Below are 13,784 nucleotides of genomic sequence, written 5' to 3' on the forward strand. Positions count from 1 at the left end.
CTGTCATATCTATTCTCACATGTCTGAGACGGGTTATATATAATGAAGCTTTTCTAGGGTCATCTCACTTGTGCCGGAACCATCACGGAAGCTGGAGGAGCCTTAAAGGAAATAAAGGTGAGTACTCAGGTTTACTGTGAACTGCATCATAAGAGTGACATCGATCTTCTGTTAAAAAGGAAACGCGATTGCGGTGTTTGAGTGTTATGACGAAATATTAAAATGTAATATGATATTTCAAAAAGTCAAATTTACGAGAATCATCTGGGTTTGTTCAGGGAATCATTGCATATGAAACTAGCATATGTGTTACAACTAAGATGACACTTGAACGACAACAATTTTGTTTGGTATATAATACGTTAAAAAGCCGTTTTACACGAAATGGTTTTTCACTTGGAAACTCGGTGAATAACATTATGTAACCCTCGGCTTGTCTGTACAGTTTCCCGATAAATCGAAGAGCTTCTGTGCCTGCGGGAATTGAAATTTAAAAGTATACTACTATGGTATAACATCCGCAGTCTACTGTACTCCGTGGCAAGTACTGATCACAATTATGTTACTTCGGGTAGTGGAATATGCCCTATCCTGTATAAACAGAATTGTCAATTCAGTCTTAGAAAAAATGTATAATTTTTTCGTGATATGTCAATACCAGAAATACTTTGTAAATACCGTAGTTTATATTGTGCTGTAGTAAATCTGTACTTAAATCTGAAAGTTGTAAAATATTAGGTTCTGGTACGCAAAGCAATATCCGTAACGTCGTTATAAGGCAAAAGTATACATAATAGTGCTATGCTGCTGATAGAGTTCTTCCCAAGCGCTAAACATGGCATATTTCCTTAATGATAAAGTAGTGCCCTTTGTCTGAATATATTCTAGTCATTCAAATAACGATAATGCTACCGTCTGTGAAAATTAATGCTTGTGAGGACTAATCAGATATTAGTGCCCACAAGCACAGTTTCCCGTGAATAGTTCCCGGTGGATTTAGTCTAAAAAACAGAAAAAATTAATAGGCAAGTGAGGCGCAATAGATATCCATCCAATATTCTGAAAACGCTTCAATAATAAACCATCATGATTACTAGGAATAATATTGGTTTTGAGTTTTGAAATGGTATAAAAAATAAGGAGGCCTAATTAAAGCTGGAGCAGCACTTTCTCGATTTAAATTCCTTCATAAACAATCCTATCCCTTAATATTAAGGCGATCTTGTTACTAATTTTCTATAGAGTATTATATAACAAGATATTATTCTCCCCAGGTAACTCCCAACCATGTGTGACGACGACGCTGCTGCTCTTGTTTGTGACAATGGCTCTGGAATGGTCAAGGCTGGCTTCGCTGGTGATGATGCCCCACGCGCCGTCTTTCCCTCGATCGTGGGTCGCCCTCGTCACCAGGGTGTGATGGTCGGCATGGGTCAAAAGGATGCCTATGTGGGTGACGAGGCTCAAAGCAAAAGGGGTATTCTTACTCTCAAGTACCCGATCTGTCATGGCATCATCACCAACTGGGATGACATGGAGAAGGTTTGGCATCACACCTTCTACAATGAATTGCGAGTTGCTCCCGAGGAGTCGCCAGTGCTTCTCACCGAGGCTCCTCTTAACCCAAAGGCCAATCGTGAAAAGATGACACAGATCATGTTCGAGACTTTCAGCTTACCTGCTATGTACGTAGCCATTCAAGCCGTACTTTCCCTTTATGCTTCCGGCCGCACGACAGGCATTGTGCTTGATTCCGGAGATGGAGTGTCCCATACAGTTCCCATCTATGAAGGCTTTGCTCTCCCCCATGCTATCAATCGACTAGACCTGGCAGGTCGTGACCTGACTGATTACCTTATGAAGATCATGACTGAAAGAGGGTATTCCTTCACGACTACAGCAGAACGTGAGATCATCCGTGACATTAAGGAAAAACTCTGCTACGTTGCTCTGGACTTCGAAAATGAAATGGCACAAGCCGCAGCCTCAACATCCCTGGATAAATCTTATGAGCTTCCCGATGGCCAGGTCATTACCATCGGCAATGAACGTTTCCGAGCTCCTGAGGCCATGTATCAGCCTTCCTTCCTTGGTATGGAATCTGCTGGAATCCATGAAACTGTCTTCCAGTCCATCATGAAGTGTGATGTCGACATCAGGAAGGATCTTTATGCCAACACTGTCATGTCTGGAGGTACCACCATGTACCCTGGTATTGCTGACAGGATGCAGAAGGAGATTACTACCTTGGCTCCCTCTACTATCAAGATCAAGATCATCGCTCCTCCTGAGCGAAAGTACTCCGTCTGGATTGGAGGCTCTATTCTGGCTTCACTGTCCACCTTCCAGACCATGTGGATTTCTAAGGATGAGTATGATGAGTCTGGACCAGGCATTGTCCATCGCAAATGTTTCTAATTACACTCTATACCCTATCAATAAAAGAATGCCGAGTAATTTAATTGCATTTTGATTTTCCTACTAGCGAGGACTTTTTCTTGAAGAGGTAAACTATAACAAGAGGTTATAGCACCAGAAACCAGCCAAAAAAATCATAAAACTTTTGTTGACTGACTATGGTAACAAGATATAGCACCGAATTCTATAATCTTAGACCCTTCCAAACCCAACCCCAATAAGAAATGAATACTATTATGAGAACTATTACGAGAATGTAAAGGAAATATTTGCTCCAGGATGAAGGGTACTTTCCAACATAACCATTCAGATATTATTCACCATTCGCTACAATTTGCGTGGTTTTTGTGCATTCCGGTCAAAAAGAAGGATCAGATTTAATGGAAAGATATATAGTTATTATGAATTATTAAATACCACTCGAAATATTTAAAGTCTTGCATGAAGGGAGAATAGTACAATTTGAATACGAATCTTAACTCCATACTTCTGTATCATCTCAAAACACTATTGGTAAGACAGTTCAAAGCAAATATAATCTTTTTGCTATCCTATATATCGACTTTTTCATGTCCGATTTGGGAGATATTTATTTAAAACCTAAAAGTTTATCCTCTCAGGACTCAAAAGAGAGATGATCTAAAAAATGTGTTAGGGGCTACTGGACAAAATTGAGAACAGTAACTATGAATTTCACTCGCCTTGAGTCATCGTTCTTTTAGAATAACTTCTTAAAGAGTAGTCGGATTAGTATGAAATTTTGGCAGAACCTGATTCACAACCTGAAAATGTTGAGAAATTCCAACGACGATCATACCAATCTCCGAGCGAGTGACTTCGACGTCACGAAAACGTCACCATTAAGCCCTACCCACTCATCTCATTTTTCCCCCTTCTTGAATTTCCACCCAGTTTTCAAACCCTTCAACATAGATGGAAAGGTTAGGGGAGGACAATGATACCCTCGGGGACATCGCACTTTTATTTAATTGTCTATTTTCCTCTCCATATTTGATGTCAGTGATTGAAGCAATTCCTGAGCCACTGTAACTTTCAGTCACCTATTCAAAGTTATCTGTAGACAATTGGGAACTTTCTCCTTGTTATATAGGGTGAAAAGTTTCAGTGCAACTGCATTCCTACAGCCCCATGGACAATTACGAAGCATACTCGTCATAATTACTCTGGTCAAAAACAGGTGACTTGCCATCGTCCCACGTTGCCAAACGAAGAAAACGGGAAACCTCGAAAAACCACTAAACTACTAGGCTGCAAAAAAATTCCTCCTCATATAACCAGTTGTCCTCCTATACTTTGTTAGTACTGTCAAAAGAAAATATACATTAAAACATACCCATCAATTTTTTAAGTATAAATCGAGTCCTCGAGATACCCTCGGGGACCTCGCACCTCAGGTGCTGTCAGAGTTAATTTTAATCTGGCCATTTTTTTTTTAATTGGCTACTTTCCTCTCCATATTTGATGCTAGTGACTGAAGTAGTTGCTGCGCCACTGTAATTTTCAGTCACATATTCAAAGTGATCCGTAGACAATTGGCGGTTTTCTCCTTGTTATAAAGGGTGAAAAGTTTCAATGCAACTGCATTCCTACAGATCCATGGGCAATTACTTAAAATACTCGCCATAATTGCCCGGATCAAATACACCTACCTGCAGGCCGGGTGGCTGCTGCCATCGTCCCATGTCGCCAAACTAAGAAAACGGGAAACACCGAAAAATCCCCGAGCTACTATGCTGCAAAACGCCTCTTCATATCACCAATTGCCTTACTAGACTTTCACGTCATCTGTCTGTTACTCTAAAAAAATATACAATACAGCATACACATCAATTTTTTACGTATAAATTAAGCTCGAGTGGCCATTTTTTCCGTGAGAGAGAGAGTGGGTGGGTGGGTGATCCTATAGTAACATCGCTGTTGCGCCACAAGGAATTTTGTCCGAATTGCTATCGTCGAAGTTGGAATTTCTCTTCATTTTCAAGAACAGACAGACTTGACTGATTACTTTTAGTACTGCACTATGCTAACAAAAATTACGGCAGGTTGTGAATAAGCCTATTCCAAAATCTCATACTGATCCAACTATTCCTTAAAAAGTTTTTCCAAAAACACGAGGACTTAAAACGAATGAAATGCGTCGTAGTGTTTAAAAATCTAATTTTGTGTTTCATTTCTTTAAGAAGTAAACAATGCGCTTGTTTTTTGTGGATATACATAATTAATGGTAAATCCCTATTTAGCATTTAATATTTAAAAAAAAATCTTTCAGTCTCATCTTTACAAAGCTAATATCTGAGAACGAATACTTCATTAGTGAGAATATAAAACACAGCCACTCGAGATATAATTACCTAGTTTCATAACCGACGAAATTCATTATCGATTTTTACTCGTCATCAAGGCTTATTCTGGGGAAACTAGTTATCAAAGGTTAAGCACTAACCAACAAGAAGATCTGCATTTAAGGACTACCTAACCAAAAGACTGAAAAGGAATGTGTACGGTGTTCATCGTCCTTGGCTGGAAAGTCACTTTTCGTTAGGACATTAACAACTTTTAACAGTTCCTGTGTCCCGCGGGTTGTAGATCTTTCGGACTGTGTGGAGTGGTCATCGTTGTGTTGGTGTTTGCATTTTTCCAGCCGCAGTATAGCGGTTCTTTGGCTTCGGATGTCTGGCTCCGAAGGTAAGCTTTGCATAATTTGATTTTTGCCAAATGAAGCGATTTCTGTTATAAGTTTGCTGTTAAATATGAAGTAGATAGGACCTCTACATTAAGAGGGCGTTTTGCTTTATTGGATACTTCTGGCTGTTCAACTAAATTTTTTTCTATTTCTTGCTCTTTTAAAATTCTAAGAGGAGGATTAAGTTTATATCTTTTAAATTTTGCACTTTTAGCAATGCTTTTTGCATAGGTGTTAAAAGTAAATGTGGCTCTTTTAAAATCCAGAGATTTGGATTAGAATAAATTCTCACTCAAATTTTATAAATAACTATTTTGATCACAGAGCTGTTACAATGTAATTGATTTTGAGGTAACGTTATTGCTTACTGTCAGCTGACACATCCCACCCACCAAGTAGTCTTTTAATAACGTAGGGTACCCTAAGAAAATGTACGGAAAATTAGCTGTAATCATTAAATTTTCTTTGCAGGAGACGTGGTAAGAAACGTTCCAGGACTAAATGGGTTATGGAGATGGTTTAACGCCGAAGAATATCCAAACTACCCAACTATGGGTACACAGAGCCTGAAATTTCGGAGTGTACCGGGTTCGGATCACCGTAGTAATGCCCAGCATCTGAAGAAAAGGAATTTAAGCACAGCCTCTTGTATATTGTTATACAAATATTATATTAAATTACCAGTATTCATAGATTTTAAAATATTGGTTCACTTTAAGTGTTAATTTTTTTTATTGGTTAACCGTGTAAATCATGAGAAGCGAGAAACATTATGGTTAACAGAATATTTGATGTTTGAAGGTTGCTGTGAAGCTGTCTAGTTTTCAAACCCCGGTTCAAGTCCATTTTAGTTGTGTGCAGAATGGGATTTGTTGGTTACATAGAAAGGGTTATTTTTCTTTTTACTACCGGATGACCTTGAAGGCTAGTGCTTATCAAGCAATGGTTCAGATTTATATGAACTACGTAAACTATTGGCGAAGAGGTTACAAAAACTGTCAGGGTAAATTGAATGAATCTGTAAGCAATGATTATCCTTTTTGCTTAAAAGATGCCGAGGGAATTTAAGACTACATTTTTTTCTATTCTATTCATCTTTGACATGAATGGCACAGAAGTGAGTTTAATATTATATTACTGAAATGGACTTTTTTAACCGTTAACGATCTAGATAGGTCTTGTTACAGCAAGGGGCTTTACAGATACAGAGCAGTTTGTGGATACTTTGTTCAATAATGCAAAGATAGTTATTAGTGTTACTGAATTGGAAACGTAAATGCGCGTAAGTAAAATTTACTAAAATCTTGTTTCTGCCGCTGATAAAACAGACCTAGCTCAAAATATAAATTTATTCCAGATATTGCAAAATAACCTAATTTTCTTCCAGTTTAACCACGTAAAGTATGAGAAGCTTGCAACATTATGAATGATAGATTTATATAATGTTTGCAGGTTGTTGTGAAGCTGTCTGGTTTTCAACAACTGGTCAAAGTTCATTTGGATATGTGCAGAATGAGATTTTGTTCAGTATGACATGAAAAGGGTTATGTTACCAACAGATGACCTTGTAGGTAACTGCTTATGAAGCACTGGTACAGCTTATGTTAACTACGGAAATTTTGGCTTAGAGGTTACAGAAGTTAGGGTGAATTTACTGAATGGTTAGCAATAGTTGTATCTTTTCTGCTAAAAAAATGCTGATGGTAATAATTAGGAAATTTTCATATTACTGTAATGGACATTTTTAACCGTTATCTAGAGTCTTGTTACAGCAGGGAGGTTAACCAACACAGAAGTTTGCATTATTGAGCCTTAAGTAACCACAAAAAATGTTAGGAGATCGTGACCGAGTTGGAGTTAAATGGTACCTAAAGTAAAAAGTGCTAAATAAAACTGGCTATCGACTAAGCCATTCCACTCCTCCAGTGATTGTTTCAAGGCAGTGGGTTGTTGAGGTTAATAGGGCTAAATAATCGTATATCTTGGGTTGTTGAGGTTAATAGGGCTAAATAAGCGTGTATCTTGGGTTGTTGAGGTTAATAGGGCTAAATAATCTTATATCTTGGGTTGCTGAGGTTAATAGGGCTAAATAATCGTATATCTTGGGTGTTGAGGTTAATAGGGCATAATAATCGTATATCTTGGGTTGTTGAGGTTAAGAGGCTAAATTAATCGTATATCTTAGGTAAGAAGGACTAAATAATCGTATATCTTGGGTTGTTGAGGTTAAGAGGGCTAAATAATCGTATATCTTGGGTTGTTGAGGTTAATAGGGCTAAATAATCTTATATCTTGGGTTGTTGAGGTTAATAGGGCTAAATAATCTTATATCTTGGGTTGTTGAGGTTAATAGGGCTAAATAATCTTATCTTGGGTTGTTGAGGTTAATAGGGCTAAATAATCTTATATTTTAAGGCAATGATTTTAGACGTAGTTGATGATTTCTCATAATTGGCTAATATGTTGCTTTGTAAAGTTTGGAGCCCTCATCATAACCGGTGGCACTGATAAACATACATGTTTTAAGATATAGTACGTCAGTGTCTTTAATCTGACTGAAAGAATATACATAGAGGGAGAGACACTTGGTCTAACCCGTAAACTATCTTAAGTTTCATCTGGGCACGTAATGCTGCTGAAATTATTTGTTTGACCCTTGGAAGTTAAATTCGTGCAAAAATTTTGAGATAAGACGTTAAAACTTAAACAATCCCTACGATGAGAATTATTTCGACACGGTCTATTTAGATATTGTGATTACCCGCCAAAATGAGCTTTGAAGACATTATTAAATGACTGTCAATCACTTACAGATTGAGCAAGGTCTTTTGCCTTTTATTATCGATTACACTTAGTTTTTTATCGTGTTCTTATTGCACTAGCTTCCGGGCCTCATAATACCCTGTAGCTACTTGTAACAAGTTGCCGAAGGTTGCCTGCAGCGGTTCGAATCAGGCTGGCGACGAAGCACTTGTCAATTATGATCCCCACCCTTCCTTCTTTGCCCTGGGTATGGTGATCTGGATATCAAACTATATTAATGGCTTAATATTTTGCTAATATAAAACATATCACGGCGTATGTGACAGAAATTCATACACACATCAGCACACACAAGTCTAGGACAATTACCCCCGAGGACGATTACCCCAGACCTTATGGACAATTACCCCCGAAGACAAATACCCCCAAACCCCACGCACAATTACCCCCACAAGACAATTAACCCCGTTATTATATGCTGTTTGCAAATAAGGATAACTTTTAAAAATCTACCACGATAGCGTTTGGCGCTAAATCTTCTTTCAATAATCTTAGCTGCTCTAGAAAATTAGTTTAAATTGGTTGGCTTTTATAGGATAAAACTGCGTAAATTAATATTGCTGATCGATTTTTTAGCAGTCCATGAATTGTGTATAATTGTGCAAATATCCAGTGAACCGTATTGAATGTTCTATCAAGAGACCAGTGCCGTTCCTCATCATAAATAATCCAGGTTTGCATGTGTTCCAAAAATCAGACTCTTTTTTTCCCAACAGGTCCACAAATCAGAACTTTTTTTTTTCTTTCTTTCTTTTTAACAGGTCCAGAGTCGTACAGCAAAAAATTTTGACCATCTTGTGTTCCTGTACGCTCGTCCGTTAAAACCAATTCTTTAGCGTTGAGAGGTAAAGGCCGTTAAGTGAGACGAACATCATCGCTGACGTCTACTAAAATGTTACGTTTTCAGTGGTGCATTGGAGGCAAATTTGCTCACGTTTCTTCATCGATGAGAACACGGGCCTCAGATTATTTTCGGCATAGTTTCTTCTGTATTTATAGCTGCATTTTTATCTTGTGGATAGTTAAGCGGCTTTAATTTTCCTCCTTTCTCTCTCTCTCTCTCTCTCTCTCTCTCTCTCTCTTTTCTTTTTTATCTTGCGTATGGGTCTGATCCTGAAGTCTACCCACAAATTCATTTCGCTGGAAATGCACTTTAACTTAGCTTTGCAGGTGGATTTATTTCTGCGTTCTTCACACTCAAATGAAACTCCACCATTTGCTAATTCGTCTTGTTTAACATACTCCTATCCACCATAAACTAGTCTGCCTTTTCCTCTTATCAGTTTTTATAAATTCCAAAATACCTAAAGGACTTACAATCTATTCTCTAATGTTAGAGAATTAACAACGAAAAATGTGAATATTCTTAAGAAATGTATTCAAAAGTAATTACAAGTGTCACTGTTGTTAAGCTGTATAGTGGAACCCTTTTATTTGATCGTCATTCCCAGTCTCTTGGGAATACCAGGTTTCACTTATATTCATTATATCTATTTTCTTTTCAATTTGGGTTAGTTCTTCTAAGTACTCTATTTTTCTTTTTGAGTTACTCGTAACTAAACCCTGCGCATTCATCACTATGATGGTTTGCGAGCTTTCTCCGTTCATTTAATATGGGTAAATAATAAGGAGGATTTTCCATGTCTTTACCTGTTCTGGTATATTGTTCTTTTCTTCATTTCCAGAATTCTGACATTAAAAAATCCAACTTTTCCATAATATTTGATCATCCTTCATCATAATTATTCATTTTGTGTCTGAATCTGCAATTTTCTCCGTATCTGCAATATCCTCTTGCATCATAAATACAGTTCTTATCTCTTGAGCTGTATCTTGGATCTGATGCTTGGAAGCATGGGCAAGGGCCTGATAACCTGATTCGAAAACTGACTTCTTAAGAATCTTAAGAAGTCTGTCTCATACCTAAGCGGCATGAGACAGAGAAAGAGAGTAAAATTCGAAAAGAGAGAGAGAGAGAGAGAGAGAGAGAGAGAGAGAGAGAGAGAGAGAGAGAGAGAAAAGCATGGGCAAGGGCCTGATAACCTGATTCGAAAACTGACTTCTTAAGAATCTTCAGACCAGACCTAAGCAGTATGAGACAGTGAGTGAGATTCGAAAAGACAGCATTGCGTGAATTAAATCATCAATGCATGATATTGTGCATGGTAAGGGGATTAAATCTACGTTAAACATTATTCTTATCTGGTGTGAGATTGGAGCAGGCAACATTGTATCATGGTAAAATGGGAGAGTATTATTTTCATCTGGGTGCTAAGGAAAGAACGCACGACCCAACTAGCGCATTCTTCATGCCATCTGTTTCTTGACACTAAAGCAGATGTCAAAGAGACAGTTACACTACGTCGACGATTGCCTTCTAAGAACTGCGTATGTACCCCGCGATTCAGATAACTATCAAGAAATACTATAGCCTGCATACTGTTTATTGCAAGGTGACTGTGTATACACATAAACCTTTTGGAAATAAAAATAATCGTTACATCTACACTGGGACCATAAAACGAAAAGGTTATGAAACTTACTTTCGTGCTAGACATATATATATATTATATATATATGTATATATGTATATGTATATATATATATATATATATATATATATATATATATATATATATATATATATATATATATATAATACACACACACACACACATATATATATATTATATATATATATATATATATATATATATATAAATATATATTATTTATTACATATATATCAAGTTATAAATACATATGTATATCATATACGTATATTTATCGTATACTATATATATATATATATATATATATATACATTAATTTAATTTTCGGTCGTTTCTTGAACATGGCGTCACATACTGTAAGTGCTGAATAATTGGTAAAGCCCTGTGCAGTAAGACTTCGAGAAATCAATCATTTCATCCAACAATACATTGCATTCGTTCTTGCGCTTTCTTTCACGCCATCTATCAAACGCTCTCTATCTCTTCGTCTTCCCCTCTTCTGAATTAAACAATCTTTTCATCAAACTATCATCGTCCACTGTTTCTACATGAGCAAACCATCTCAAAATCATCAGATCCATCCTTTCACCAAAGCTAACTTTTCCTACCAATTTTGCTGTTGATTTCTCACCCTATCAGTTCTTCTTATGCCGTTTCTGTTATACAAACACTTAATCTCGAAAGCTTCACTTTCACCTCATAAAAACTAAAGCCATCAGATTCACAAGATCTACAAAGCAAGAGGAGATACCAACCCTCTTCTTGAAAGACAAAATCTTACCATATGAAGATGAAGTTAAGCTTCTTGAAGTGATATTTGATAAGAAACGTACCTTTGGTCCTCCTATAAATGACCTCGCCAACGGAATTAAACAATCACTCAACATACTGAAGGTGATATCACATTCTGTTTGGGGGGCAGACCGGAAAAGTCAAGCTTGAGCTTTATGTATTCATATGCTTAAGCAAGATGGAAATATCTGTTAAATCTATGCATAACTTGGGACTACGGATATGTACAAGGGCATACCACACTTCCCCTGTAGCTAGTATAAATGTAATACTCGGGTGTACCTCCTCTTTCACTCCGCGGGGAAGAACTAAGCATAAGGTACATATCCAAATCCTTAACCTCTAACAGCAATCCAAGCTATAAGTATGTGAGGCCCCAGAAGATCGGGCAGCAAATAGACACCGACGACCCAAACCTCTGGAGGTAAGACTTGAAAGAGAAAGTCGAGATGTTAGCATATTGAAACACTTATAGCAAAGGTTGCATACCCTATACCTCCAGCTTAGTGCAATTCACCTATTGATTTATGCTCACTTGTTGGCAGAAGAAACATATTTCTAATCAAAGAAGTTAGAATGGAATTTGTTCAGCATTCTCCCAAACTCACAGGGATAAGCATATTTACTGATGACTCAAAGTCGGAGGATGGGGTTGGCTGTACAGTAGTTAGTAGGAAATTATGAGATCAAGAAGAAATGGCCCCCTTCCTGTTCGATATTCACGGCGGAATTATATGCCGCTCTTGCAGTTGTATAATATGTTTTTAATAAAGGAAAGAACGATGAAAGTTTTATCATATATTCTGACTCGAGTGGTTTTTCATCGTCACTGAAACAGTTGATTCCCTTCCACCACCTAGTACAAGAAATACAGGAATGGCTGCTGGCCCTCCAGTACTTCCGCAAGCATATCTGAGTTAGCTTTTTTGGATACCTGGTCATATCGGTATAGATGGGAATGAAAGAGCCGATAAGGCAGTTAAATATATAAAGATTACATAATCAATCACTCGTAAACCTCCTATACTCTGATTTTATGCAAATTATTCATATCTATACAATAATAAGAGGCAAATCGGTTGGGAAAACATAATTGGGTAATATGAAGTCTTAGACAACTCGGCCATCCAGTCGTCAGATCACCCGGATCGGAGGACTAGCATTATTTTAGCAAGGCGGCGTATAGGACATACGCATGCTACGCACAGATACTTAAAGCAAAGTGGAGAAGGGAGACAGGCCCCATTCTGCATATATTAACTGACTGCCCACATTTTACCCAAGAAAGGAGAGAGTTACTTCACTCTATGACGAGAAGTGGTGCTATCAACGTGGTATGGCCGTTGGCTACTTCACTCTATGGCAGGTCCCTAAGTAAGGCACTTGATAATGATTGTGATATCAGTACACTAATGTTCTTTTGGAATAAAACTAACTCTTATTTCAGAATTTAACTTTTTATCAGTTTACAAATTTATCTAATGGCCATAGTTGCTCCAATGATTGGCATTTATGCCTAAAATCTATAACCCTCTTCATTCATTAGCGTTAAACATCGTCACTTCATTTGTCTTAATCAGCAAAGTTAAGGAAAGTTTTATTTGCTCGATATCTTGATGGATAACCCCCAGTAATGCCAGACGCCGTCGGCAAATAAGTCCCTACATACAACTTCAGTTTAGCAGGGCGAGGGACTATTACCATAATCACAAAACGGTTGATGAAAACCAAAGGGAAACAACTTCTTGAGCCATCCATTCAAAGTAAAAATACGCCATGCGATACAGGTACACATATGCATGTTTCACGAGAGAGAGAGAGGAGAGAGAGAGAGAGAGAGAGAGAGAGAGAGAGAGAGAGAGAGTTATCTTACCAGACATTAAAAAAAATTTCCATCTTTGGCCAGTATGGTGGCCCCTTCAAGATGGTCTTGATGGGCATACATTAAAGTTTAGTGGCTGAATGAGCTTCTCTATGGGATGATGCTTGACTCGGTGACTTGAACAACGGGGCAAAAGGAAGAGAAAGAGAGCAAATGAAGTTTATCAGTGGTAACTTTTTTGTCCAGATAAAAAGGGTTCATAAAGAGAGGACTGATTGCTCGATAGCCATCAAAATGGGGAAACCAAAAACAATAAGACCCAAGAGCAAAATTTAGTTTCTTTAGTATGAGAAAGAAAATGTCCCCAAATGGCATAAAGAAAGTTCTGAATGTCTTATACATAAACATCCGCTCTATCACTTTAAAACTTAATCATCTATCATATTCGAATATATAGTTTCACGCCTCTTATTTTAAGTAAGATAATACCTTCTAATAATACACATACCGGAATTACCAGCTCGGGTCCCCCGTCATTTTAGGCCACCTTTGCCTAAAATAGTTCGTCCATTTCTTGGCACATTCTCATTATATCTTCAGAATACCATAAACATCTGAAGCTACATACCTTGTCAAATTTATGGGTCCTCCTGTCCGTCTTTAACAATACTCATATCAGACAACAAACGCTGTCCGTCTCTCTTTCTCCTTC

General features: G+C 37.6%; 1 protein-coding gene across 1 annotated transcript; it reads left to right on the top strand.

The window, feature by feature from the left end:
* LOC135201518 (actin, muscle-like) lies at positions 1 to 2,462 on the top strand. The gene is made up of 2 exons (XM_064230509.1): positions 1 to 117; positions 1,275 to 2,462. Exon 2 carries the CDS (start codon positions 1,288 to 1,290, stop codon positions 2,416 to 2,418), a length of 1,131 nt encoding a protein of 376 aa, XP_064086579.1. The 5' UTR covers positions 1 to 117; positions 1,275 to 1,287; the 3' UTR covers positions 2,419 to 2,462.
* The last annotated feature ends 11,322 nt before the right edge of the window (positions 2,463 to 13,784 follow it).

Source organism: Macrobrachium nipponense, chromosome 28 (genome assembly GCF_015104395.2).
Source record: "Macrobrachium nipponense isolate FS-2020 chromosome 28, ASM1510439v2, whole genome shotgun sequence".
Taxonomy (NCBI): Eukaryota; Metazoa; Arthropoda; class Malacostraca; order Decapoda; family Palaemonidae; genus Macrobrachium; species Macrobrachium nipponense.

What these genes read in the sequence shown, in the direction of transcription:
- LOC135201518 (XM_064230509.1), top strand. Translation starts at nt 1,288, where the DNA reads ATGTGTGACGACGACGCTGCTGCTCTTGTTTGTGACAATGGCTCTGGA.